Source organism: Camelus bactrianus, chromosome 19, assembly GCF_048773025.1.
Source record: "Camelus bactrianus isolate YW-2024 breed Bactrian camel chromosome 19, ASM4877302v1, whole genome shotgun sequence".
Lineage (NCBI taxonomy): Eukaryota > Metazoa > Chordata > Mammalia > Artiodactyla > Camelidae > Camelus > Camelus bactrianus.
In genome coordinates this window covers 19,186,099-19,213,223 of record NC_133557.1, presented here as the reverse complement: position 1 = coordinate 19,213,223, position 27,125 = coordinate 19,186,099, and the positions used below count along the sequence as shown (strand labels likewise).

General features: G+C 48.9%; 1 protein-coding gene across 2 annotated transcripts in view; it reads right to left on the bottom strand.

Annotated features, from left to right (window-relative positions):
• Window positions 1-27,125, bottom strand: part of TOX2 (TOX high mobility group box family member 2) — a 120,045-nt gene that overhangs the window by 60,595 nt on the left and 32,325 nt on the right. For both annotated transcript variants that reach the window (XM_074347312.1, XM_010958724.3), the window contains exon 2: window positions 8,749-8,814. In XM_074347312.1, the coding sequence (XP_074203413.1) occupies window positions 8,749-8,814 (66 nt within the window). The remainder of the gene's footprint in view (window positions 1-8,748; window positions 8,815-27,125) is intronic.

Here is a 27,125-nt window from a genome sequence, read left to right as displayed (position 1 = left end):
TAAAGTGTGATGTTTGTGGCTTTAATAGGAAATGCTTGCAAAAGGCCTTTTCTCTTTGATTGTTTGTAATCTTAGCAGTAATCGCTGCTGTTCCCTTCTCTGCACCGCAGCAGGCACAGCACAATTTCATTTTAATACGAATCGGGAGCTCTTCACCCAGGTTTTAATTAAAGCAATAAAAGCCATGTCATCTTTGCCCTTTATGAGGTACACAGAGTCAGAGGCTGGAGATACTAAGCCTAGAATCTTAGATTTCAACTGTGGCAGGGGCTTTCCTGCCTCCCAGTGTATTTGCTGGAAGTAGTTTTGTTTGTTTCAAAAAGACTCAACCACCCCTCTGTCTCTCTGCGGCTGCAGTTTCCTCATCTGTGAAATAGGAGAGCAACTGTACCTGCCTGATGGATGAAACGAGACCAACCATGGAAAACATTCAGCCCCAGTGCCTGAGCCCCAGGAGATGCCTGGTAAATGTGCATTATCATCAGCAGCATCATTATTTAGGGCTGGAAAAAGTCAACAGACCACCTACCTTCCTTATTCACATGAGGGAACTGAGGCTCAGAAAGAGACCAACACAAGGTGAAGGGAACTCAGAGCTCCTGGCTCGTTCCTCATCCAGGCATCCTACACTGCCCCCTGCTGGAAGGAGGCCATGCCTTTAAAGCCACAAGGACAGTGCCCACCGACTGCGGGTCTGACCCTAGCCAGCAAGCTGCCTTCCCTGTCTCCTGGTTAGACCATCGACCCACTCTCTAAGTCTATGGTTGATTTGAGTGGTAAGAAAAACAAGACAAGGTATCCCCAGGACCTATGAAGGAAGGTCACGGCACAAACACAGTGATGTCTGGAACCAAGAGCAAGAATCCACTCAATTCAAAGTCCCCGGGTGCCTGTCATGTGCCGGGTGTGATGTGAGGTGCTCGGAGGTCTCATTTTGTGGTACGGGAATCTGGGCCTTTCTGATAATAACTCCACTCCAGCACACGTTCTGCTGGCACATCTGGGAAAGGATGATAACGGAGCATGGGGGGGCAGGGCAGCTGGTGGGACTCACGATGCTCCACAGGGCTAGGGTTCCCCAAGGAGCACCTCAGGTGTCGGCCCTCCAACCTTCCTGCCCTACCATGCAGCACCTCTCCCCTCCCAAATAGCCCCGGGGTCCACCGGAGCTCCCACTCTAAGAACAAACAAAACCCCCTACTTCCCTAGCCACTTCTTAGAACATGCCTTCTATGCGCCTCCTGCCTCAACGGAAACCTGTCTCTTCCACATGTTCTGTGGTTAAGTTGCTGGTTCCCCACTGCCCATGCATCTCAGGTCAGAAGGTGGGGTTGACATCCTCTTCCTTCTCCAAGGCCCCATGCAGACCACCGTCCACCTTCCCTACAAACTGCACCCTACCCGATCCAGCTCCATCAGCATACAGTGGCTCACGCATCTGCTCTGTGCCTCCTTTCCTGTCATGCTCCCAGCCTCTGGCTCTGGGCTCCGGTCCCCTCAGCTCAGCCACCATGCTGATGCCGGGCTTTCGACTCCTCCTCACCGAGGAACACCTGCTCCACTCTGTCAGCTCCCCTCCCCAGACACACCCAAGACCCCGTCAATGCCCATGGCTGCTCAACTTTTTGGGACCCCCTATCTTCTCTCCTCACCCAGCTTAGATTCCCTGGTCCTTCATTTCAGTCTCTCTTCTGGGCAATGAAGCTTGACTGTCCTTCTGGCACAACTGCCTGGCAAATCCTTGCCCTGGATTCACCCAACTGTCTTCCCCTCCAGCACCTACACCAAGAAGTCAGTTTTCCAAGCTCCACAACAAATATCACAGACCTTCCCCACCCTCTGAGACCTCCAGTGCCCTGACGCTCAGCAGGTGACCCACCCACAACCTCTCTGAGAAGACAGGTGCTTCCAGGCGTGGCCACCCTCTGCTCCCAGCCATCCCATCCACAAAGCCAGACTCCTTTTCTCCTCGGTGCCCACTTCGGGCTAAGGCCAGAGTTTCCATCCCTGGGCTGGACTCCCTTTCTCCAAAAACTTAAATCATCAATTAACTCTTCCCTCTCCAGAACGCTGAGCAACACCCTCTCTCCTGGATGCCTTCTATCAAGATTAAACATTCTAAAGACTCTCTAGCCTTAAAAAATCCCTTCTAAGGAATCTTCATCTCATTGAGCTACAGCCCTTGCTCTTGTCTTGCTGGCGAGACTTCTCACACATTGTCTAGTCTTTACGTCTTCATCCCACGCTCCCTACTCGATCTACCCTGGGACCTGCGGGACATCCCCGACACATCAAAGCTGCTTTTTCTGAGGTCCAGGGTGACTCTCTCTTTGCTAAAACCACTGGACGTATCTCATCTCCGATCCCAACCAATCCCTCAGGTGCACCACCTTCTGCTGCTTCTTGTTTAAATTTTATTTAACTTTTTGAAGCGATAATAAATCCTCATGGCTGAAAACTCTGGAACTATGAAAAGGTACAGTGAAAAGTCTTTTTGCTCCTCTCACCCACCTCCCCAGTAACCATGACACACACACATACACAATGTACAAAACCACTGTTACTAGTTTCCACATCTTTCCAGAGTTACATAGGCACACAGAAACATGTATTTTTTCTATCCTTTTGGCAGAAATGGTAACATGTTGTACTCACCACTCTCCATCTTGATTTTTTCGGTACCTAATGTATCTCAAGAACTCTATCACTTCAGTTTCCTCATTCAGTCTCTATGCCGCACAGTATTCTATTTGACAGACGTACATAATTTCTGTAACTAGTCCCATATTATTGCACATTTGGGTTGTTTCCAATTTTTTGCCATTATAAACAATACCAAAATGAATAACCTTGACTATATCATTTCTCATGTGTGCAAATATATCTCTAGGATATATTTCTAAAAGGGGAATTGCTGGGTTAAAGGTTAATGCATTTGTAACTTTGATAGATGTCACCAATTTGCCTTCCATTAGGGTTACACCAATTTACTCTCCTTTCAGTGATATATAAAAGTGACTCTTTCCCCACGGGGCCCCACCACAGTATGTTATCAAACTTTTGGATTTTTGTCAGACTAATAAGTGAAAAATGGTAGTTTTAATTTGTTTCTCTTATGAACTATCTTTAGCATATTTTCATACATTTAAGATCCACTTATATTTCTTTCTCTGGTAATTTTATTGGTTCATATCTCCTGCCCATTTTCTACGAGGGTTTTGAGCTGATTTCTAGGAACTCTTTATATATTAGGAAAATCAGTCCTTTCACTATATCGTGAGTTGAAAACACTCTTGCCCAATTTTTCATTTGTCTTTTGACTTTACTTACACTGTCTTGAGCATACAAAAGTTGTTTTAATTTATGGTCAAGTTTTTAAGTCTTTTCAGACTTTGAATGCCTTTCCTACTCTGAAGTTGTAAAGTATACCTTAAAGGCCTTTTTTTTTTCCTGGTACTTTTATGGTTTCCTTGAGTACAATTAAATATTTTATTTATTTAAAGTTTATCCATTGATAGGGACGTAGCTGGATCCAACATCATTTCCCCCAGGTCCCCTCACTCCTTCCTGGAACGCTCTGCCCTTGGCTTTTAAGACTCCATGTTCTCCTCCCTTGTTTGCAGCCACTGCTTCTCCACCAGCTCACAGTTGCCTTCTCCTTTACTTTGCTTTCAAATGTTAGGGCTCGACATTTAAGTCACTGGTCCTCTACTCCTCTTAACCTTCCCTCTCCATAAATTGCAAGGTTTTAAAGCCATAGGCTGAGGACTTCCAAGTTCACTTCCCCCATGAGCTCCAGACTTGTACAACCATCTACCTACTTGGACATCTTTACTTGGATGGACATCTCAAGTGTAACATGTCCAGTCTGGCCTCATCAAACCTACACCTCTGCAGGCCATCTCCAGTTCAGAAAATGGTACCATCTTGCTGGAAAATGGACTCATGATAGAAGCCTGGGAGTCACCATTTACTCCCCTATTTTTCTCTCCCGCTGCATCTATCAGCATCTAGACCTACCAACTTTATTTCCAAAACACATCTCAGATCCATACACTTCTTTCCACACCCTCTGCCTCTACACAATCTAAGACCAATACAGCATCTTTCACTTGGACTATTACCACACCCTCCCATGGGGTCTCCCCGTATCCACGCTTGCCACTGAGAGCTTTTAAAGCTGCAAATCTGATCATGCCATTCAATCTCAGTTTCTCTCTGTCTCTCACTAACAAAGCCCAGTGACTTGCTTTGACTAACCAAATGTGTTGGAAGTAGTCACGTGCCAGCTCTCTGTAACACACACACACACACACACACAGAGAGAGAGAGAGAAGCTCTTTCAGTAATCCTTAAAAGAAACTCTGAAATCTTTAGCAGAAGTGGCCATTATAGCCACGAGAGTGGTTCTGCTGCCCATGACTAGGAAGGCTGTGATGGGAAGGCGACATCTGGAGTGACCTTGAAACAACAAATAGGCATTTGTTGGGGGAGAATGACCAGGGGATTCCCATCAGAGGAAACACGCATCCAGAGGCGCAGAGCTGTACATGAGCACAAGAAGTGACCAGAGGAGGTTCATCTCATGTGACCAAGGCATTGTTTATGGTAATAAGAACAATAAAAAAGGAAGACATAGCTAGGTTGTTTTTTTTTTTTTTTTTTTGAATGCTGGTACTTTACATACTATCTTAGGTGAATTCTCTTGAAGTAGAGCTGAGACGGGGATTCCCACAAGAGTGACTTTTGAGAAGTGACTCCAGAGAAGGGGAAGGAGGGGAGCCGGACAGGGCGGAGACAAACGAGGTCGTAGCTGGAGTCGGCTGGAGCTCCCCGGGGAGCGGCCACGCTGCGGCACCCTTGAGACAAGGGACATGGTCTTCTAGACCATCTCCCATTCCCCTTCCCAGTGCATGGTTCCCATTTGGCAGAGAATTCTCTAGAGAAGGGGCAGCTGTGACTAGCTAACTGCCAACACTGCAACACAATGGGTGTCCTGGGCTGGGGAAGGGAAGCTGCGAGGGAGGTACCACCAGAATCCACATCACACACCTCATTTACTTCTCAAAACACCTTACGAGGCAGGCATTACTCCTCCCATTTGACAGAAAGCTGACATAACTTACCTAAGGGCGTCTGGCTGGGATGTGGAAGACTGGAATTTGAATCCAGGGCTGCTGAGACCCAAGCCCAGTTCCTTTCCTCTTCACCCTCATCCCAGGAAGAGTCTCTTCCTGGGTCATTTAATCAGGAAATGTCAATCACTGTGCTCCTGAACAGGGTATCCTCTCAAAAGGCAGAAGATCTGATCTCTACCAGGCCCTCCACCCCTAGAAGCTGCTGGTGGGCTGGAAGCCATGCCTGACAACTGCATCTCGGTCTCAGACAACCCAAGCAAGTCTGGTCCAAAACAAACTCAAGGTCCAGGGAGAAGGGGGAAGTGATAATATGTGAAACTAAGGCAGCCCTGTGGCAGTTTTGCAGAGACTTGCAAAAATCGAACAATGGAGCATGCATTTGCAAAAGAAACTTCAAACCCATGAGAGCTATGTCTTCCAGAAATGGCTTCCTGCTTATGTCCAGAGCATTACACATAGTAGGTGCCCATTAAACAGTTGGTGAATGAATGAAGCTTGTATTTAACTGTATTTATAAAATGCATTTCATGCCACTTAGAATGTTTATCCTCTGAACCTTTTATCGGCCAGGAGACCTTCATTTGCCCGCATGTTTATGGCAATCCTTTAGTAAATGAGAAACACAATTCCTGAAGTTGATGAGGCCACACAGTGTGACAGGGTGCTCATGTGTGCCTGTGGGTCCAAGCAAGCACTCCAGGGAAAGGACTGGAAGGAAAGATACAGAAGTTTTGCCAGTAAGAACTGCAGAGGCCACTGGAGCACCACCAAGTCCCGGGGAGCTGCAGGTCCCGGAGAAGTCTTATTCTTCAGCAAAATCAGCATGAACTACATCCCACATCCTTCCCGTATGTGATAGTTTGCTAAAAGGCCACAATACTTTGCAAGTGCCTCCCATCAACAGGTAGAGTCTCTTTCCTCATTCCTTGACTCTAGACTGGCCCTGTGACTTGCTTTGACCCACAGAATGTGCCGGCAGTAGTCACGTGCCAGTCAAAAGCCTAAACCTCAAGAGGTCTTGCAGCTTCTGCTCTTGCTACTCTGGGAACCCTTCTCCAACCACACGAGCAGCCTCAGACTTGCTTGCTGGAGGGCCAGAGACCATGTGGATAGAAGTGAGCCCCCCATGCCAATCAGCCCGCAGCTGACCTGGCAACTGACTGCTGCCTCTTAAATGATCCCAGCCATGACCAGAAGAGCCACCTGGCCAAACTCAACCAAACTGCCACGCCATGGAATCATGAACTAGATAAATATTTGCTGTTTTAAGCCACTAAGTTTTGGGAGTGCATGTTATGCAGCAATAGCTCACTGTTATACTATAAGAAGTCTAGATTGTAATCACTAAGTCTGTTCCTGACAAGATTGGCTTGGGTCACCAGGTGGACTCAGTCAATCTCAGGGAATTCTGAAATCTTCTTTATGAAGTTCAAAGTTAGGGAGACTCTCTGTGTGACAGCACAAGAGACTTGGAAGGATCCTTAGGGAGTCCAACCACCTCGTTGCACTGTTAAGGAAATGTATTTGTTACATAATTATTTCCTGAATAAGAGAGATCAGATCCTGCTCTCAGGGAGGTCACAGTCTAGGATGGAAATCAGATGTTAACCAAGTCATCACACAAGTAAGCAGACAACCACAGTGACAAACACTCTGAATTAAAAGGACACGACACCGTGAGAAAGAATTATGGGGAAGGGACCCAAAGCCCTCTAAGGAAGTGACATTTAGGCTGAAGCACGTGGCTGCCTTGAGGTGGAAACGGAGCTCTCCACAGACACAGCAAGGTAATGGGTGGAGCTTTGAGTCCCACTGTGTGGGTTCAAATTTCATCTGTACTGCTCCCTGGCTGAGTCAACCAACGTCCTTGGGCCGCAGCTGCCTCATCTATGAAATGGGTTAATGACACTGTCTTACTTCTTCATGATACTTCTCAAGGCTGTTGTGAAAGTCAGTTGAAATAACCACTGAGAAAAGGGCTTTACAAACTGTTAAGCATTGGGTGAACAGCGGAGGCTGTGGCTAGCAGCTTGGGGGGACATTCATTTATCCTTACCTCCCCTCTGAAGAACTGTGCCCACCTCTTCCCAAGCCTATACCAGACACAGAGCCTTGCGGAGTCCCACGTGCCCTTCTTGGTGGAAGCACAGCGCCAACGCTCTCCAGCAGGGACCGAGCCAGCGCTGACCCTACCATCGTACGGTTCTGAGAGCCAGGGCTCAGGATGTTAACAAGATGCAACTGAAATATTGTGAAGGGGCTCAGATGAGATGTTCAGGGGTAAGCACTGGGACAACCACATTTCCAAGTAGATTATGGGCAATTCAGTGACTTCCATGATCTCGTCCAAAATGAGCATTTCCAGGACTGGCGTTCTGCCCACCAGTGTCTTGCAGCCTGGCACAAGTCAGTGCAATATTAAGGCAGCTTTTCAGCAGCCCCCTCGGTGCTCATGCAGTCACAGGCCAGAGAAGGCACGTGGGATGGCGGCCCCAGCAGGCGCACACCTGCCGTGGCAGCGCCCTGAAATGGAGCTTCCACACCACACTGGGACGACAGTGTCTTCTTCCCTCACTTGTTCCCTAAAGGCCACAAGCCTGTGTCTCAGTCATCTATGTCCCTCATGGGACCTCTCACATAGTAGGGCACAGAAATGTTTGTGAATTAATAGGCTTCTGTTTCCCCAGCTGGAAAATGTGGTCCCAGCCACCCAGCTTGGACTGCCGCACCGCCACGACTACACAGCCAGAGAGCCAAGCAGCCCCAGGAACAGGCTTGTCCTCCAGCTCCAAGGTTTTTCAGCAGCTATGAAATCCCTCGCCCCTCCATCCAGCACCCTGAGCTTCTGCCACCCAGCAGACACCATTGCTTTAGGGAACCATCTTCCAGGATGTTTGTGGGACCCTCCTTAGGACCCTTGTTTGTGGGGTCCTCCTTGCAGTGAGGACCTTCTCTGACATCCAAGACCATAGTGAGGATGCTCTCAATGGAGAGAAACCTTTGTTTTCAGAGACCAGGCTCCCTTGGAAAATCTGTCCAACTGGCATTTGAGACTCCAAGTGGGCTGGGCTGGGCCTTTCCCAGGGATGACTCAGCCCCTCTCACCACCAAGAAGGACCACACAGAAAGCCTTGGCTGTCTTCCCATTTGTGACACGTCTACACCCCTCCCTGGTGGCATCAGACAACTCCAGGTGAGTGGGAGAGCCCTGCACGCCTATGCATGGGTGTGAGCACCTCTACACCATCGTAAGTATGGGTGCTGGGTGGCAGCAGGAGGCAGGCAACACCAATGAACATGTGACATCTCTACCCACTGTCACTGAAAATTTCCCCTCTGCGCATGGAGAGTGTAGACAACACATTTGGAGTTTTATCAAGTTTTCAATGATGCCCATTTTAAGCCAACAATGGACAGATAGTTGATTTACAGAAAACACTACTGTCCCAGTTTCATTGCCCGCTTGAAGGGGACTCAACTCATACTCTTGATCAACCAGAAAAAGGACAGTAGAAGGCTGTGCCCCCTGCTCTGCCCCCTTCCCATCTCACCCCGACAGCAACTGGGCTCCAGCCAGCCCAAGGCTAGACAGGGAGGACAGGGCACCCACCTGGCTGGTTGATAGGAGCTCTGGGTTTCCGTCACTCATCCCCACGTAGGCACTGTCACCATCAAACTGGAACAGAAAAAGAGAGAGAGAGGTAGCTCTGATGAAAATGTTCTCAAGAAGGCTCTGGGAGAAGCGAGAGGAAGTCAGGGGAATAAAAGCACTGAGGGGAAAAGACTTTGGAGCCTGGAGAAGCAAAGACAGAGCCCAGGATGCCCAGTTCCCGATTCAGCAGGGCTCCCTCTAGGGTAGAAGGAACAGTCCTTGTTCTGTGGCCCCAAGGGCTTGGGTGAGCACCACTAAACACACTAAGGATGCAGAGAGAAAAATCCTTCTGCCCTTCATAAGTTGTCCACAGATGTGGCAGGTTGCCTTGTCAGGTACTGAGTTCCCCATCTCTAGAAGTACGCAAATATTTCTCCTGGCCAAAATGATATCAGGCTCTCAGCCAGAGCTGGAATGCCACATGCTGGAGGGGAGCCAGGACCTCCAGAGCCTTGAGGTCTGCCCCAGGCCTGTCCTCCAGGTTTTACCATCCCAAGTGGCTCTGCCCCCTCACCTTTGCCCCTGAGGCCACCCTGGGCCAAAGGCAGTGAGGACTGTGGTAGGAACCATGTACAGGAACCCTGTGTTCGGAGAAGCTGCCAAGTCTGGAGTCGGGAAGATTTATCTGCAACAGGGAGCAGGTGTAGTGGGGAAAGCGGGGGCTCTAGGGTCACTGGCTCCCCCTTTTCCCTGATGTGTGATCCTGAGCTGGTGTCTGAATTTCTGAGGTGACTCGTCTGTCAGATGACAGCAGTCCTGTCTCCATGGGATGTTGCACTGAAACTCATAAAGCACTTGGCTCAAGTCCAGGTCCCTTCCTTTGAGACCAGTGTCTTGGGTCGGGTTCTACAGAAGCAGAGCCTGAGACCAGAATTCAGATGCATGTGATCTCTGAGACGGGCCCTTTAGGAATAAGCTGTGAGGGAGGGAGGGAGGGATCGGGGAGGATGGGGAAGAAGTAAAGCAAGGATGCAGTCCCAGCTGGAGGCTTGTGCAGCCTCAGCCCGCCGCAAGCTCCGGGGCACGAACGGTACCCCGGAGTCAGTCCCGCCATGAAGCAAGGGGCCGCGCTTCTGTAGCACGTGCCCATCAGTCACTGGCTGTGGGCTGCCCTTAAGGGACAGAAGGAGTCGTGACTAGAGCAGGGTGGCCCGCATTGGCCAAGGGCAGTTGGCCAGAGAACTGTGCCAGCTGTGGGCCATTTACAGCCAGTGCTCGCAGCAGATGGAAGAAGCCTGCGCTGGGCGGTAAAGGGATCTGGGTGGGGCACCAACAGTGGATGGCCACTTCATTGTAATTGAAAAAGGTTTTATTAGATTATATTCATATGGTTCAAAATTCCCAAAGCACACAAAGTGACAGAGGGAAAAGTCGCCTCCCTGCCACCTCCCAGACATCCACTGCCCCTCTCCAGAGACAACCATTGCACCTACCAGCCTCCTGCAGTCCTTTCAGAGATAGCCCACGTGTACACAGTAGTCATCTCATTCACACCAATGACAGCGTACTATACACACCATTTTGCACCTTATTTTTCTCCTAGCAACACATCCTGGAAAGTGTTTTATATCAGGACATAATTTCATCTTCTGGTACGTAGTATGCCACCAGCAGGGCTATCACACATATTTAACCAGTTAAACGCCTGGGCAACTGAATTGTTTCCAGTCCTTTGCAGTCCCAACGTTGCTTCCGAGAATTTTTGTACATCCACCATCTCGCATGGGTGTGAGTTTATTTGTAGGATTAGTTTGTATAATCACTGCACGCAACTGTGTGTGCATCTGTCGTTTGGATGGACAGCACCAAACAGCCCTTGCGGAGGCTGGAAAAGTCCTCATTCCCACAAGCATCAGTTCATCCAGACCCTCTTCGCCTAGAGAGGCTTTCCTAATGACCAGCTCAGATGTCCCACGTCCGTGGGCTCTGAAGCCCACCACCCCCGACTTCCTTGCCCGGCTTGTCCTTGTTCTTTGTTCCAGAGCCCCTGTACCTTCTAGCCTTCTACATAATTTACTTATTTACCATGTTCACTGCTCGCAGTTGGAGTCCCCCGAACGAAATTGGAGGCTCTTGGAGGTCAGGGGTCTTAGCCTGTATGCTGATGCCTCCCAAACACCTAGAAGAGTACCTAACACAGTGTGGATAATAAATTCTTGTTGAATGAATGAATGCATGAATGAGCTACACCATTCACGTCGTCTTTACCAGGCCAATCTTTCCACTGGGGCAGTGGTACTGGGGATTGCACCCAAGTGCTTTCCCAGCACAAGGATGGGCAGAGTCCTTCAGGGACTGCTGCATTAGCAAAAGAAAAGGCCAGGCCTAGAGTCTGGGAATGACCCCAAATGCAGGGCTCCACCCCCTACACTGTACCCAGAGTTCAGGCTTCAAGGCTCTGCTCAGAAACACCTCCTCCAGGAGGCAGGCCATGCTCTCACCTCCTTTAGCTGCCCCTCTAACAACAGAGATTGTCTTCACATCTGTCTTCTGCCCCAGCGTGGGAACAAAGCGGAGGCTGGAATTGCATCCTGGTCCTCTCCAAATTCCCAGTGCCTGGCACAGGCCGGCATCAGGAATGGGACTACAACTTGGGCAGGGCAGAGAGCTCTCAGCAAAAACTCCTGGCTACTATCTGATGTGTCATCGTGGCCATATATTCTTCAATACAAATAAGACCTTTTGAAAAATCACACATCATTTAAAAGTATGTCCTAAAAGAACGAATGATGGAAAGTGGAGGGGGACTAAGTTTAACCAGATATTTGAAACATTTTATAAATATTATAAAGCAATAGTAATCAAACAGTATGATAAAGCTCTAAAATACAGGAACATGTATTAAAGGAGCAGAGGGAAAGATGTCCCCCAAAGCCTGTGTAACAGCCCATTTATTAAATGCTGGTTAGAATGGAGCCACTGCCAAGTGGTGGTGGGGGGGAAAGGTCTGCTCTCTCCCCCGACGTGCACAGCAGGCATTGAACAAATATTTGGTGAATGAATGAATATACTTGGCACTGAGCGAAATGCTTTCCATAAAAGATCTCATTTACCCTCAAAACAACCAGTGAAGCAGGTATTATTTTTCCCTGTCTCCAACCAAGGAAACAGGTTGAGAGGATAAACAGTTGCCCAAGAGGCCCCAAGGTGTGCTGGTGGGGATTCTGTTCTTTGCCCACCTCTGCCCAGCGCTCCACCACCTCTGAGCCCTTGTAGACGGAAGGAAGGAGGGAAGGGTACCCTGAAACCTCCCGGGCATCCCCTGGCTTGGTCCCCAGGGCTCTACAACCTGGGACTTACCCCCTCAGCCCTTTTCTTGGGAGTGGGGGGTTTTCTGGGGGAGAGAACTTGCAAGCCAAGAGGAGAAGTCACAAAGCTTGGGCACAGCAGAGCCAACCCCTCCTCCACATGCACAGAAAAGATGGAAAACGCCCACAGGTATACCCACCGCACAGCGAATGCTGAGTGTGGATGTGAACAAAGGCATACAATGCACGCAGCGCGCTCCTGCACAGTGACAACACGTGCACCGCAAACCAGCAGGGACCCATGCCACACCCAACACAGCGTTCAAGACAACACTTCGTCACACATGTACCACGTGCAAGGGTAACGCAAACCACCACAAAGGTGTCCAGAGCACAAGCGTGAGTGCACATAGCACAGACCCTTTACACGACAGCTACACACACTCATAGCCTGCACACGCGGAAAGGAGGGGATGCTCAGATGTGTATAAATATACCACACGCCTGCAACTGAATATAAATATAACTCACAGAAATGTGCACACAAACATATGACACGAGTTGTATGTAGACACACACAAGGCAGAGACACTCGAGAACTTAAATCCTGTGTGTATTTCACAGTTTATCAGTGCCTCAGTCAAAATCTTTTTTCACACCACACAACCTTCCAAATGCTTTAAAATGTGGGGAAAAAAAATGTAGAGGAGGGGAACAAGGGCCTAACAATTTCCATGAAACGCCAGGAGAACATCTCTTACCACTGACTGGAATAGATTAATTTTCCCCATTTCATATTCTAATTATAATTCCTTTTCCCACCGCCATCCTCAGTCCTCATTACAGCTGGAAGATTGTTCTCCGAAAGCCAGACCTTCATCTTCTCTTCCCAAGAGTTTTGTCATGGAAATGAGTTTTGGAATCTGAAAGAACCCACATTTTTGCAAATATCGAATGTGTGGAGATAACCCTTTCATGACGGCCACCAAGGAGAGGCTTCTGAAGGGTCTGTCTCTCCTCACTATGTGTGGACCCCTTGGCGAGAGGGGTACCTGGGCCTCTACTCCAACAGCCACCCCCTACCTGCCCCAAAGAAAAGGATTGATCTTTTTTCTGTCTTTAAGCAAACTGAGCAAATAGGAAGCCAAGGTGAAAAGTGAGAAGCCCTGATTTTAGGGAGCCAGATGATGCAGCTTCATCTCTGCTACCTCGGGCAAGCTCCGTAGCTGCTCAAAGCCTCAGTTCCTTTATTCTTACGACCCACAGAGTCACTGACTCATTGTAGGTGTAAATTAAATATCTGTAGGGTGGACCAATGCGGTAACTGGGTAGATGAATGGATAGAAGGAAGGGAGGGAATGAAGGATGGGATGGATGGATGATGGATAGATGGAATGACAGATGGTATAAATCAGCAGTCTGATAGAAATATAAAGCAAGCCACATACGTAATTTAAATTTTTCTAGTAGTCACAGTTTAAAAAGCAAATATAAATAGGTGAAATTAATTTTAAAGACATTTTATTGAACCCAATATATTCACAGTATTATGATTTCAACATGTAATCAATAGGAACTTGTGAATGAGTTAGTTTATAGTTTTGTTTTGTTTTTTTGGTACTGTCTTTGAAATGTGGTGTGTGTTCCACCTTACAGTACATGTCAGTTTAGTCTTAGCTACATTTCGAGTGCTCAAAAGTCACAAATGGCTGGTGGTTGTCATGGTGAACAGAGAAGGAAATAGTTGGGATGGGTTAAGATGAGTGAATGGATGGTGGATAAGTGTACAGATGGGATGGATGGACAAATAGATGGATGGATAGGTAGATGGGTGGGGGTGGGGAAGATGAGTGGTTTGGAGGATGATGGGCCAGTAGGTGGACAAACACATGGCCCAAAATTTGGATAGATGGAATTAGAAGGTTGGATGGATGAGTGGATAGATGGGCAGATGGGTGGCTGGAATGAGAGGGATGAGAAGATGAATGAATGAGACGGGATGACTAGGTGACATGAAGAGGTAAGTGATGGGAAGATGATTGGATGGTGGGTGAGATAAACAGATAGGTGGTTGGAACGGGAGTGTGTGATGCCTGGGTTGATGGAATGGGTTGAATGGGTCTGGTACTTCCTCCTCACTCTATGCACACTTTCTTTGGACAATGCCATAGCTTCTTAGGACTGCAACACGTCACCAACTTTTAAATACTCGCCTTCAGCTAAGTTACCTCCAGATTCCAATGTACATTTGCCCCCCAAGCATCTCCCCCATTTGATCCATGAGCACCTCAAATTCAACACACCCAACACTGAACTCATAACATGTATATGATACGTGTATGAGTGCTCTTTTTCCCGTGACCTGCCATCCCTAGGGTGGTGCTGGACCCCTTCCATCCTACATCCTTCTGACCCCATCACCAGCAGATGCTTTCTGCTTAGCTTCCCCTCACCAATCCATCTTTCACCCTGGCTGTCACTAGCCTTCCTTTGGCAATCATTTCACTGCTCAGATCAAAACCCTGCAGTGACTCCACATGATTAATCCTGGCATCCAGGACCCTCCATGACAACCAGCCCTGAGCCTCAGCTCCCACAGCATCCCTCAAGGTTGCAGGAACCTCCAGCACCCTTGTCTTTGCACACACTGCCCCATCATCAGCCTGGAGCACCCTCCTCCTCCCCTTCTCTATCCACTGAAATCCAACTCTTCCTAGGTCTTTTTTCCCCCTGGCTATGCACTCCAACTGTAACAGACCTGCTTGCTTCCATAAGCCCATATTCTTGGGCCAAGTCAATCTTAAAGCCCCCATCTCAAGCCGGCTTTGAACTTAATCCAACTTCCACATGTAGCGTGATACACTGGGCAACAGTGCTGATTCCTGAATGGGGGTACTGGTTCCACCGTTTTCTAGCTGTGTGTGATCTTGGATTCAACTTCTCTTTGCCTTAGTTTCCTCACCTGTAAACCGGTAATGATGGCACTTAATTACTCCTGCCTCAAAAAGTTTTTGATATCTGTTATCAGATATGAGTTAATATCTGTAACATAATACTTAATAATGGTAATGATTTTTGACAGCTGCTTAATAAATGTTATCTATTATAATTATATGCTAAACCCTTTCCCTCTCATCAGCTCCAATCCCCCTCAGTCTAGCAGAGGACCACATCCCCTACGTCACTGACGCCATCGGATACCCGCTGGAGCCTCCCCTCCCCACATTATTAATATCACACCCATCCTGACCTCCTTTCCCTTAGTCTAAACATGTGAAGTGTCTCTCTCCTGTCAAGGTAAGTCTTTTCACTTTGACTCCACCCCTCTCATGTCTTCTCCTCATTCATTCCCACTCGCAGTCCTAGGGCTAGGACCTAATTTAAATATGCTGAAGCAAAATGAAATCACCTCATGCCCCTGAATCAGGTACCAAGCACCTACAGTACTGAGTAACCTGCTCCCAGCACCGGGGGCTTACAATAAATGAAGCTTGTCACAAGGCACTGAAAAGAGGGAAAAGCAAAGGGATTCGGAGGTCACAGAACGGGCAACAGTCATCGTTCGCTGAGCAGTACCTAGTGATTGCTTACCACGTGCCTGACACTGTACTGACACCAGGCACACCGTAATGAGCATGACACAGCCCTGCCTCCCAGGAGCCCCCAGCCCTTAGAAGAAGCTTGAGAGAATAAAACATTCCTATCTTCCAAGTCTGAGAAAGGAAGTCAGCCATTCTTTGGCCATAGTCCCACGACAGGAACAAGTAACTCAAAATCTTGTTTGAAGCCCACCTCAACTGGTCACTGACAGTTTTGCACCCACCCAGCCTCTGAAAGTCAAGTGATCAATAACAGTCTCCCTCCAATAGCTACACGTCCACAGCAGGGGGTCAGCCAGTCCCAGAACCTCCTGCTTCTGATAGTCTTCCATTCCGGGGCCCCACGCTTCCACAAACCCTACGAAGCTCAGCTCTGCCTTCATTTCAAGAGACTAGCTTTACAATGATTTCAGTATCTTGTTTCAGATACCTAATGATGGCCTCATTTGTGACAAATGTGACAATGGCAGGATAAAGTTATCCCAGAGGAATGAAAGCAGGGAGAAGGACCTTTCAAGAGAGGTATCGTGAAAAGGGTGACTTGGAAGCCCTGTGATGGAAGACACACAGGAGCCGGCCAGGCAAAGAGAAGGGAACATGACATCCGAGGCAGCCGTGAGCACAGGCCAGTGAGCACCTACTCCATGCCAGACCTCAGCCCAGAGCTGTACCTGGTCACCCCAGAAATCCCAAGGCCGCACAACCAGCCCCATCGTAGATGTGCGCAAGGCAAGGCTCTAGGTGGCTGGGGAGCTTGCCCAAAGCCACCCAATCAGCTCCGAACCTAGCCTTGACTTCAAGTACCAAAGCCACAGGTGTGCTGTAGAAAGTGCTGCCCCGCCCCTCTGCACAGAGACACAGATCAAAGACCGAAGAAGCACCGTCCTCAGCCCAGCCAGTTGCAGACACCAAGAGGTGCGCCTCATGGAGATCTAAGAGGAAGCAATCAAAGCAGCACACACTGCTCCTGCCTGCCGCGACGTCGGGCCGTGAGAACACTCGTTGTGCGCAGATAAAACACAGCTCAAAAGACAGAGGCAGCAAATGTGGCAGCTGCACCCTGGGCCCTGCCGAGAGTGCGGTTTTATGTGGAAGTCTCGCAGAGAGATACGCATCAGACAAGGGAGATGGGGAGGGAGGGGCGGAGCGGCGCTGCACAGATGGAGCAGGACAGGGATAGGGCTTCGGGCCCAAACTCTGACCAGGCCCTATATACTTAATGCCAGGCCCACCATCACTTAAAGAAGGCTGACAGCACAGTGGTTACAAATGTGGCTCCAATGCCAGGCTGTCTGGGTTCAAATCTCATGTTTGCTTTTCAAGCTATGCAGACTTTTCACTAAGTTATGATGTCTCAGTTTCCTCATCTGGAAAATGGGTATGACTATCACTTGCATGAAATAAATTAATGTCTGTGCTTAGAGCATTGCCTGGTACAGAGAAAGCACCCAAAATTGTTAGCTATTCCTTGTATTCCTATTTGACCCTTACAATAACCCTATGAAGTTGCGGTAACTGCTTCTCTTCTATAGATTAGGAAACTGAGTGGGGCTTCATGCAACCCTTTGAGGTCCTAACTGTGGGGAAAAAACCCTCTTGCCTCTGCCTGCCATATGTAATTTGAAATAAAATTTATAAATTAAAGTCTTTGTAAGAGAGTCCAACTGAGGACTAATTTTTCCCAGATGACTTTTGTGCTTTGTTCCTAAATATTGTATATCAATTTCTCTCCAAAAAAAAGTTTTTCTCCTTATCAATGCTTTGTCAGACATGACTTGCATTCTTATTTTGCCCATCAAGAAATCCAGCGCTCTGACTGAAGCCCAGAGAGGTTAGGGGATCTGCCCAAAGCCACACAGCCAGGACATGCACGAGCTGAGTCTGCAGCCCAGGCTATTGTACCCACCAAAGCCCACACTGGCTTCCCACCTTCACTCCTCCCAAGCTGTGGGAACCAGAGCAGATGACCTCATGACTCTGGGCCAGGGGCCTTATCTATCAGTAAGGGGGGACAAAGCCTTGGGTATGGCTTGCCAGAGGGGCTGGGAGCAAGCCCAGTGTTGTGGCCACTGCAGGACCCACCCCCCCATCACTGACAGAGTTGGCTTAGATGGTGCTACCTGTTTTATCAATAAAAAATAACAGGAGGTTGTGTAAAAAGACAGTGATCAATACAACTTCAGTGGCAGAGGCACCTCGCTCCTCCAGGAGGTAGAAATCATTGCCCCCATTTTATAGACAAGGAAACAGGGCCCTCCCAGCTGACTCTAAGCACACTCCTTCCAGACCTGGCCTGTCCAGCATGGTGCCCACTGAGCACTTGGAACACGGCTGGTCCCAGCTAAGAGGTGTGTAAGTGTAAAATACATACCAGGCCTCAAAGACTTAGAACAACAACAACAACAGAACATAAAATGCCTCATTGATATATTTACATTGATTGCATGCTGAAATGAGAACGTTTGGGGTTAACTAAAATATATTATTAGAAATAATTTCACCTGTTTCTTTTGACTTTTTTAATGTGACTACTAAAGAATTTTAAATTACGTAGGTGGTTTGCATTATGTTTCTGCTGGACAGTGCTGGTCGAGATGCCGTCTCAGTCACTAACTGCTCCAAACCCAGAGCCTTGGTGATAGAAAAGTCCACATCAGCAATAGCTGAATCCAATTCTCCATGAGAGATATGGGGAAACTGAGGCCCGCAGAGGGAGAGTGACTTGTTTAAGGCAAGAGGTGGTACCGAGGCACTCATTCACTCAACAAATGTTGACTGAGCTCTGGGTGCTGGGATATATAGCAGAAGACAAACTATGGAGCCACATTCTGGCCCGGGGTGACATGGCAACAATGCCAGGATTCCTTGCCTAGCCAAGACCCCTGGGGATCAGGACCGCTGGACTTCGTACCAATCACTCAGTTCCCCTCTGTCGGCCTGATCACAGAGCTCAGAGATGCAGACAGGAAGACACAACGGGAACTCAAGCTCCAACCGGGAACGGATCCACCTCTAAGACCATGAGTGAGCACCCCCACAGGGTATTAACCAGCCGCCGCTGCCAAGAAGCCCGGATGGGCAGCGTCGCTCAGTGGGCACAGCATGGCCGCCCGGCAGGCCCGTGATTCCACCACTGGTGGCCGCTTACACACTGTCCACGTTACCGCAGATTTATGGCAAAAATTATCCTCTCTCTCAGTTCCATTTAAAGCCATTTGGAGCTCGCTCCCATCCCCGATTATAAATCTAATTGCACATTCCAAACAGACAAGCACTCATTAAGCTTTAATTATGCACATGTTGTTTTCAACAAACATTTTCATTTGGCCGCTGTGAGGGGGAATGGTTCCAAGGGGGCTGCAAACACTGCCTGTGGCTGGAGGGAGCTGGGGCCAGAGAAGTGGGTCAGGGTGTGGTCCGATGAGGCTGTCCAAGGACAGGACCAGAACCCCATCAGATGTGCCTCATGACACATCCACCCGGCTGACCTTCCACCCGGCTTCTGATACAGGAGATGCCACCGTGTGTGTTCTCAGCTGGTCCCACCTGCACCCCCAGTGCAGCCCCAGTGCACCAGGGTCTCATCTAAGCTGGAGCTGGTGGGCCTCTCTGGGGTGGGGAAGAGGGACCCACACTGCTAGCTCTGAATGATAAGCCCACCCTCACCAGGAACTATGCCTGCTCCCAGCCCCTCGCCCTCTGTACCGCAGCTGATACCATCTTTCTCCAGCACCTCCCGCCCCCTCATTTGTCCACTCATTTACTCCACAGTTATGGACCAAGCATAGACTTGACCAGGCAGTGAGGGGCCAGTAGTATCAGGACAGATAAGGCTCCTGTCTTATTCTGCCCAGGTCACTATCCTTCAAGCCCCAACTTCCCCACTGGGGGAAAGTCCGAATTCTTCACTATAGCATTCAAAGCACTTGAGAACCTGCATCCTGACAAGCTGACCATCCAGGCTGGCCTCCCATCCTCCCCTGTTCTGTCTTTCTGAGATGTCCTGAGCTCCCTGCATGGACCACGCTCTCCCCCACATGTTGGCTTCTGCAGCTCTGTACTCTCCACCAGAATCTGCCTTTCCTTCTGTTCCTAGTTGTTAACTCCCATTCACTCCCACACTGTCTGCCTCCAGGAAGCCATTGCTGATACCCACTCCTGGACCAGGCTGGCTGCCCCTCTGCTCGGGAAGAGCTAAGGAAGCATTTACTGGCCCAAAATGCTGTAACTCACTGCCCCACGTCTGGCTCCTAAGACCAGCCTGCCCTGTGACTTCCCCATAGCACCCTCTGCTCCAGGGGTTGGGAGGAGAGGCATCTGCTCCCTGTGTGGCCTTGAACAAGGCCTTCGTCTCTCTGGGCCTCAGTTTCCCCATCTGTACATGGAGGGGTTGAATGGGTGAGGTTCTCTGGGCCCCTCGCAGTTCAGTCATTTTTAAGTTTTGTTGTTTGTCTGGGAGCTAGACCCTTCTCTTCCCACCTAAAGAGTGGTCCTGAAGCCACCAACCCACCTTCCAATATTGGGCCAGGACCCTCAGAACAGAGGGAGCTCGCCAAGCCACATCTAGAGCGTGCAAGTGGCACACACCCAGGGATGGGGGACAAGGGTCGTGAAGAACCTCAAGGCCACTCTTCAAAGAGCTTCTGGAAGAAAAAGCAAGGGATAGAAATTCATGTTTTAACACGGATATCAAGCTCCATCTGCATCTGATGGTTACCTGTTGTTTTAGGGCAGGTTCCCTGGAGACACAGAGTGAAATCTGCCAGTTGGAAGTTTACTGGGGAGCATTACAGGAGTGCGGAGAAAGCAGGGGGGCAGAAGGCAAGGTGAACTATGATGCAGTCACATCGGAGGCCTCAGCCTGTCCCAAGGAGACTCTGGAGCTGGGATGGCTCTGCAGAGATGTCCCAAATTGAGGTAGGGAGTCATTGCATTTCCAAGTGGGCCAGCCACTGGGTCCAGGCTGTCCCGGGGGAAGGTGACGGATGTCCATGGGCAAGGCCTCTCCTTCCCCCAAAGGCAATACCCAGAGGGAGACTCGGCTGTGAGCAGCAGCAGCCAACACTCTCCACAGCTGGCAGAACAAGTGTCTCAATCGGGGAGGGATCTGGGCGACTTACAAGAGCATCCACTGCAGCTACGATCATCTATTCATTTTAACTAATCTGTGCAACATTCACAGCCTGCTTACTACACGTCAGGCACCCCTTTAATCCTGTACAAGTTTTAACTCCTATGATGCTCACAACAACCCTGCAGAGGTGAGTTACTACTACTAACGCTCCCATTCTACAGATGAAGCAAATGAGGTCAAGTGAGGTTAAGCAGCTTGCCCCAGACCATGCAGCTAGTAAGTGGTGGAGACAGGATTCAAACCCCAGGATGTCCACCTCCAGAGCCTGTGCTCCCACGACTGGACTGTGCTACTTCTGTGGCCTTGCCCTGCCACCTCACAAAGGCCCAGAGCCATCCACCTCCCACCTCCCGCCCAGAAGCTGGGCTGTGGTCAGCGGTCTAGAGCCTTGGGCTGCCCAGCGAGGCCAGTATTCGTGTTTGACAATTATCTATCATCCGAGTGGTTGGGAACAAGTCCCAAAACTGATCCTTGCCAAAGACAATTAACTAAAAGCCACATGAGCATACATTGGGTGGGACTGTGGCACGGGGGGCGGGGAGGGTAGTGAGTGTGACTGAGACAATGAGAAGCAGATGATTTGGAAGATATTTTCTCCCCAGCGCTACAAAACAAGCCCTCAATCATGCCACAAAGGGCTTGTATTGTTGGAAGGGAAATATGTCAACGACAGCATTCAGTCATGGGGTGGTTAAAAGAAAAAAAAAAAAAAAGGAAAAGGAAAAAAAAAATCTTTTGAAATTGTGATTTGACCTAGAAAGGTTTTCTGGGTCACCTGAACTTGGCACTTATGCCTCTAACCCCAAAACCTAACACAGACAAAGTACCAGGTTCACTTCCTTCTGTCAGTACCAGGTAATGCAGGAAATGATATTTGTAAATACTGCCGCTGTATTTTTGAGGGCTGTATTAAAATCAGCCCTTGGGATTTGGGACTTGGGAGCCAGGAGAACACTGGAGCAGCACAGTTTGGCAGCCCGGGCTCCGCTCTTGGCTGCTGTGCAGCTGCGTGGCCGTGTGGCCGGGGCAGGGACCTCACCTCTCTGATTCGCAGCACCTTCCCTGTAAAATGGGAATAGCACTGGCGGGCTGGGCGGGCTGTGCCGGCATACCGACACGCCCTTAGAAAGGCTGGATGGCCCCCGCCACCTGCCTACCCCTCTTTTCCTGACCATGGAACCCCTACACTCCAGCTCTGGCTCTCCCTGAGGACCAGCCAAGAGGGCAGTTAGGACCTCTGTCCTAACAGGCCCTCTCCCCCCAAGAAAACAGAGAGAGAGCAAACCCCATTCCAAGGCACAGCACATGCTTCTGATTCATCTTCACTATTGAGACACCCAGTTTAAGATAAATTATAGAATCTCAGGGCTAATCGGCTCTCAGAGACCTTCTCGTTATCCCACTGGGGAAAGTGAGGCCAGGGCTGGTAGATAGCCCCCAGTTACTGGCAACAGCACCCCAATGGTCACAACTACCATATGAGCAGATCGCCCAAGCCTGTGCATCTAGAAGAAGGTGAAGTTAGCCTGGGTACCATCAAAATCCAAGGTGGTGGGGAGCATCCCTGCCTTCCCCAATCCCTGACCTGAGCACCTTCGATGTACCTGGCCACGTGCCAGGCTCTGAAGGTACCGGGGACACAGAAACGATCCACAGGGAAGCAAGGGGTGCAGAGGCAGTACAGGCACCAGCACTGATGACAGCCAGGGTGACAAGGCACCAGGTAGAGACAGGCCAGGTGAGACAGCTGATGCACACCCGTCAGGGAGAGGAACCAGAGTGATCAGGGAGCTGGGAGACCAGGCAGCTGGGAGGGTGAGAAAACTGCTCTGTGTGTGTGTGTGTGTGCACGCAAGTGTAAGGTGGGCTACAGTGCAGAGTGCACAGGAAGAATCAACATTCACTGAAAAAAATGGTGAGGGTTTGAAGCAATACTCGTAAGAGAAGAGTAATGGAGGGGTGCCATCTAGTTGGCCAAAGATAAAACATTCTGTGAAGCAACAGTTAAATAATTAAAGCGATGGGGCAGGGATGTCAAAGAAGAACTTTAAATCAGTGAAACAGAAGAGAAGGTGCAGAATTAGAACCAACTCTGTATGGAAACACATTATGGTTAAGGAGGGCACTTACGCTGTGCTAGGCACTATGTGACATTCTTTACTTACGCCCTTTCCCTCAATCTTTGCAACAAGTCTTAGGAGATATTACCTCATTTTATAAGAAGAAGAGCTTGATTTAAGCAGCATGCTCATGGTCACACAGTTAGCAAGAACCTTAGCTCTGTAAGTGCACGCTCACACAGCTACTCTATTTTGTCTCTCCCTTTGGAAACAAAGAGGCAAAGACCAATTATTTCATAAACAGAATGAGGATACCAAGGTTATCCTGTTCCAACTTAGGAACACTGGACTAGATACCCATTGTAAGCCCCCTCACCAAAATGTACTCTAAACAGATTCAGGAGTTAAGTATAAAAAGTCATGTTGCAGGGAAATATCAGAAAACAGAGCAGAATGTTTATCAGATCTGTGGCAGCAGGATAACTTCCTCAGCCCTTGAAGCAATCACGGAGAAGGGGAGATTGACAGATTCAAATATATACGCATTAATATCTTCTGTAGGAGGAAGCATAATAAAACCAAAATGAAAAGGACATCAGACTAAGAAAATACCAGCACGAACCATGAGACAGTTCACACGCACGATGCAGAAATGGCTCAAATTAAAGAGACAGCAAGATGCCAACAGACAAGACGACACAGGACACAAACAGGAAAGTCACTCAAGAGGCAAACCACCGAGAAACAAATACAGAGGAAAATGGGAAAAATGTATGCTTGAGTCCATGAAAAGGGGAGAAATGTACATGAAATACATCTACCATGATGAAACTGGGGTATTTCCCGCCATTGCTGACACAGAAACCCGCCTACTGGAAAGGAATGTGGCAGCCACCCCCGGGGCAGGTAGCCAGCCAGAAGCAGGGTAAACAAGGACCCAAGACCCCTGCCTGCTGCCTCAGGAGTCACCCCCCAACCACGCTGCCCATTTGTCCAAGTCCTCCCAGTCTTGCAAAACAGCCTGCTGTTCGCAGCACTGGGGATGGTACTGGTGATGGACAGGACACAGTCTTTGTCCTCCTGAGCATCTGGTGCAGTGATGAGGACAGGATCAGGAATTATAGATGATAATTATGGTGATAACGGTGGTAGGGGCTAGAGTTCGTGGGAGCCTAGAGACTTCACAGAGGAGGTGGCTTCTAAGCCAACCTACCTGAAGGTGGAGCAGAATTAGCCAGGTGAGGGGAGAAGGCACCAGACAGAAGAGAGAGGGCAGTGGGAACAGCATTCACCAAGACCAGGGGGCTGGAGAGGAGGATACACTTACAGACGGAGGCAGTGAGAACCGATCTGCGTTTTAGAAACCGGCCTCTCGCTAATGGATTGGGGGAGGTAAGACTGGAGCTTGTCTAGGGCGCCAGGCAGAGCTGCTGTGATGAGCCAGAGGTGGGGCCTGGATATGGGCTCTGAGTAGAGCTTGGGCAGAGGAGAAACACCTGCTAGAACAATATTAAGTAAACGAGTGCGGCAGTGATTCAAAAATAGAAATTTACATTGACAGCTAGAAAGGGAAGCAGGGATGAAGCCAGAATAAAACCATGACAGTCCCCAGTGTATTTTCCAAAATTCAGAACTCAGAGTCTCAGAGGTGAATGAGAACTGCCAAAAGCAAGGGATCACCCAGGAGTCAGAAGGGGGTGACTCATGGTTTTTAAACCCTAATTTCCTCTCCTTGGTCACACACTTCCTTCTGATTTCTTTTTCTGATGATTCATAAGAAAAAAAAAATTCCCCTTTTAAATTCAAACCAGAAAATGCATGAACACCTAGGCTCATCCTGCCCAAGCCTTAACCTCTGCCCCTCAGTCAACAAAACCCAACTTAACCCCAGGTGACTAAAAACCCCAGGCTGCTGAGAAACCGAGAGGAAACAAGAGGTTTCGGGCTCTGCCCTGGCTGTCAGAATGCCACCTCCCACCTCCTGCCCACCATGGACCCTCCAGGACCCCATGAGGGTCTTCAGTGGCAGCTCACACACCCAGGTCCACAGCCCATTAGCCAGAACCTATGGAGTTTCAGAATTCAGAATTTGTTTGGATTTTGGAAAAGTGAGGAAGCGAAGAGTCTATAAATTAGGTCATAGCCTCTGTTGGGTCTGGGGCAATACCTACAGTTAAAACAGAAATTCCTATTTCTGCAGTGAATCCTGTGAATGTTCACACAAGAGGGCTAAGGGAAAGTTATGTCCCACCAGTGTAGATCAGGTTTGGGGCCCGAATGAGTTTGCAGCATCTTTACAAAACAAATCCTGGTTGCACAGCCTTCTGGATTTCAGATAAGGGAGTTTAGAGCTGAATCAAGCAGTGGGCACACATGTGTTATTCCCTGTTGGAACACTGTCCCTGTGTGTGCCCATTTTGCAGATGAGGAAACTGAGGATCAGGAAGGTAAAGGAAACTGCCCAAGGTCTCACAGCTATGAGGTGACTGAGCTGGGATTTGAACCCTGACGTCACAGGCACACATGGATCCACCAGGCTGCTGAAATGCCAGGCAGAGCATTGAGCATTACAGGGAATGTGGGTGACTCCAGAAGCAGGTCAAGACCAGGTACACCAGGAATTGGACTGCTCCTCCTCGGGTGGTCCGGGTAAGGCGTCTGCCTCCTCAGGCAGGTCTGGAAGCACCAGCCATACTTACAGGCCCAGAGCTCCTGCATCCTTGCAGAAATGGTCCCAGCCCCTGCAGACATTATGGTCCACTGGGGGAGGCAGGTGACACAAAAGTGGCTACAACTGTGATCAATGCTGTGAGGGCGAACAGAGTACAGAGATAGAAGACAGAGAGAAACACAGAGTACTTGAAAAGGTTTGTTGAGAGGTGATAGTTAGAGAGCCCTGAAGGAGGAGAAGGATCCTGCCACATAATAAGTAGGGGTGGGAGCGCTGTGGGCAGGGGTGGCGGGACAACAAGTGCAAAGACCCTGGGGTCAGCAAGCAGAAAGCTCTCGCATGGGGGAGGCATAGAGAAGCTGAAGCACGGTCAGCAGAGTGGCAGGAGTCAGGATGAGATCAGAGTGGTCGTCAGGGGCCAAAGCATGTGGGACCCCAGGGTCAGGGTGGGACTTGAATTTTATCTTAAACAGGAAGCCACTGGAGAGTTTTTGCAGAGAAGTAACATACTCTGATTTCTATTTTAAAAGAGACTCAGGCTGCCATACAGAGGATGGCTTCCATCAGACTCCATTCTGTGAGTCTCAGTTTCCTCATCTATAGAATGGGCTTGCAAGAAACCTTGTGAAAAACACAACCAAGGTGGGGTCTGGCATACAGTTGACTCTTAGAAGGTGGAAGAACAAAACCTGGGTTTTCCCACAAACAAGGAGAACCTGGTCCTAAAACACCCATAAGTCACTGCCCTGCTTGAAATCCTTCAAAGGTTCCCCTCTGTCCTCAGGATGAAGACCCACCTCTTTCTCTTGGTCTTGAGGTCCTGCTCAATCTGGTTCCAGATTCCTGCAATGCCATCCCTCACCATCTCCCACTGGACGGTTGCCATCTCCCTCTACTGTCCCGCCAACCCAACCACTCCCGAAATATGAGAAGGCCCCTTGCCTAGAGCACAAGGTCTCCTTTATACAGGCATTACTCAGTCTCCCCCTCCTTGATGAGCACCTACCCGGGGCCAGCCCTGCACCAAACAGTGAGAGGCTCAAAAAGTGGGGGGAAGGGAATTGGAAGGGATAAATCAGGAATAAGAGATTTGCAGATAATAACTACTATATATAAAATAGATAAACAACAAGTTTGTACTGTACAGCCCAGGGAACTATATTCAGTATCTTATAGTAATCTCTGATGAAAAAGAATATGAAAATGAATATATGTATGTTTATGTATAACTGAAACATTATACTGTACACCAGAAAATGACACTACATTTGAAACTGACTATACTTCAATTAAAATAAAATAAACTAGTGGGGAGGGTATAGCTCAAGTGGTAGAGTGCATGCTTAGCATTCACGAGGTCCTGGGTTCAATCCCCAGTACCTCCCCTAGAAATAAATAAACCTAATTACCTCCTCCCCCCAAAATAAAAAAATTAAAATAATACAATAATGAATAAAATAAAATAAAAGTGGCTGAAGGCATGTGTGCATGTACGTGGGACGAGAATCCAAAATATTCAGCCTGACCCTCTTCTGGTTGCCGGGCTGGTTCTTACCCACTCTCTCATGCATCCATTTCCTGAAGGAATATTTACTGAGTACGTGCTTAGTGCCAAGCACTATT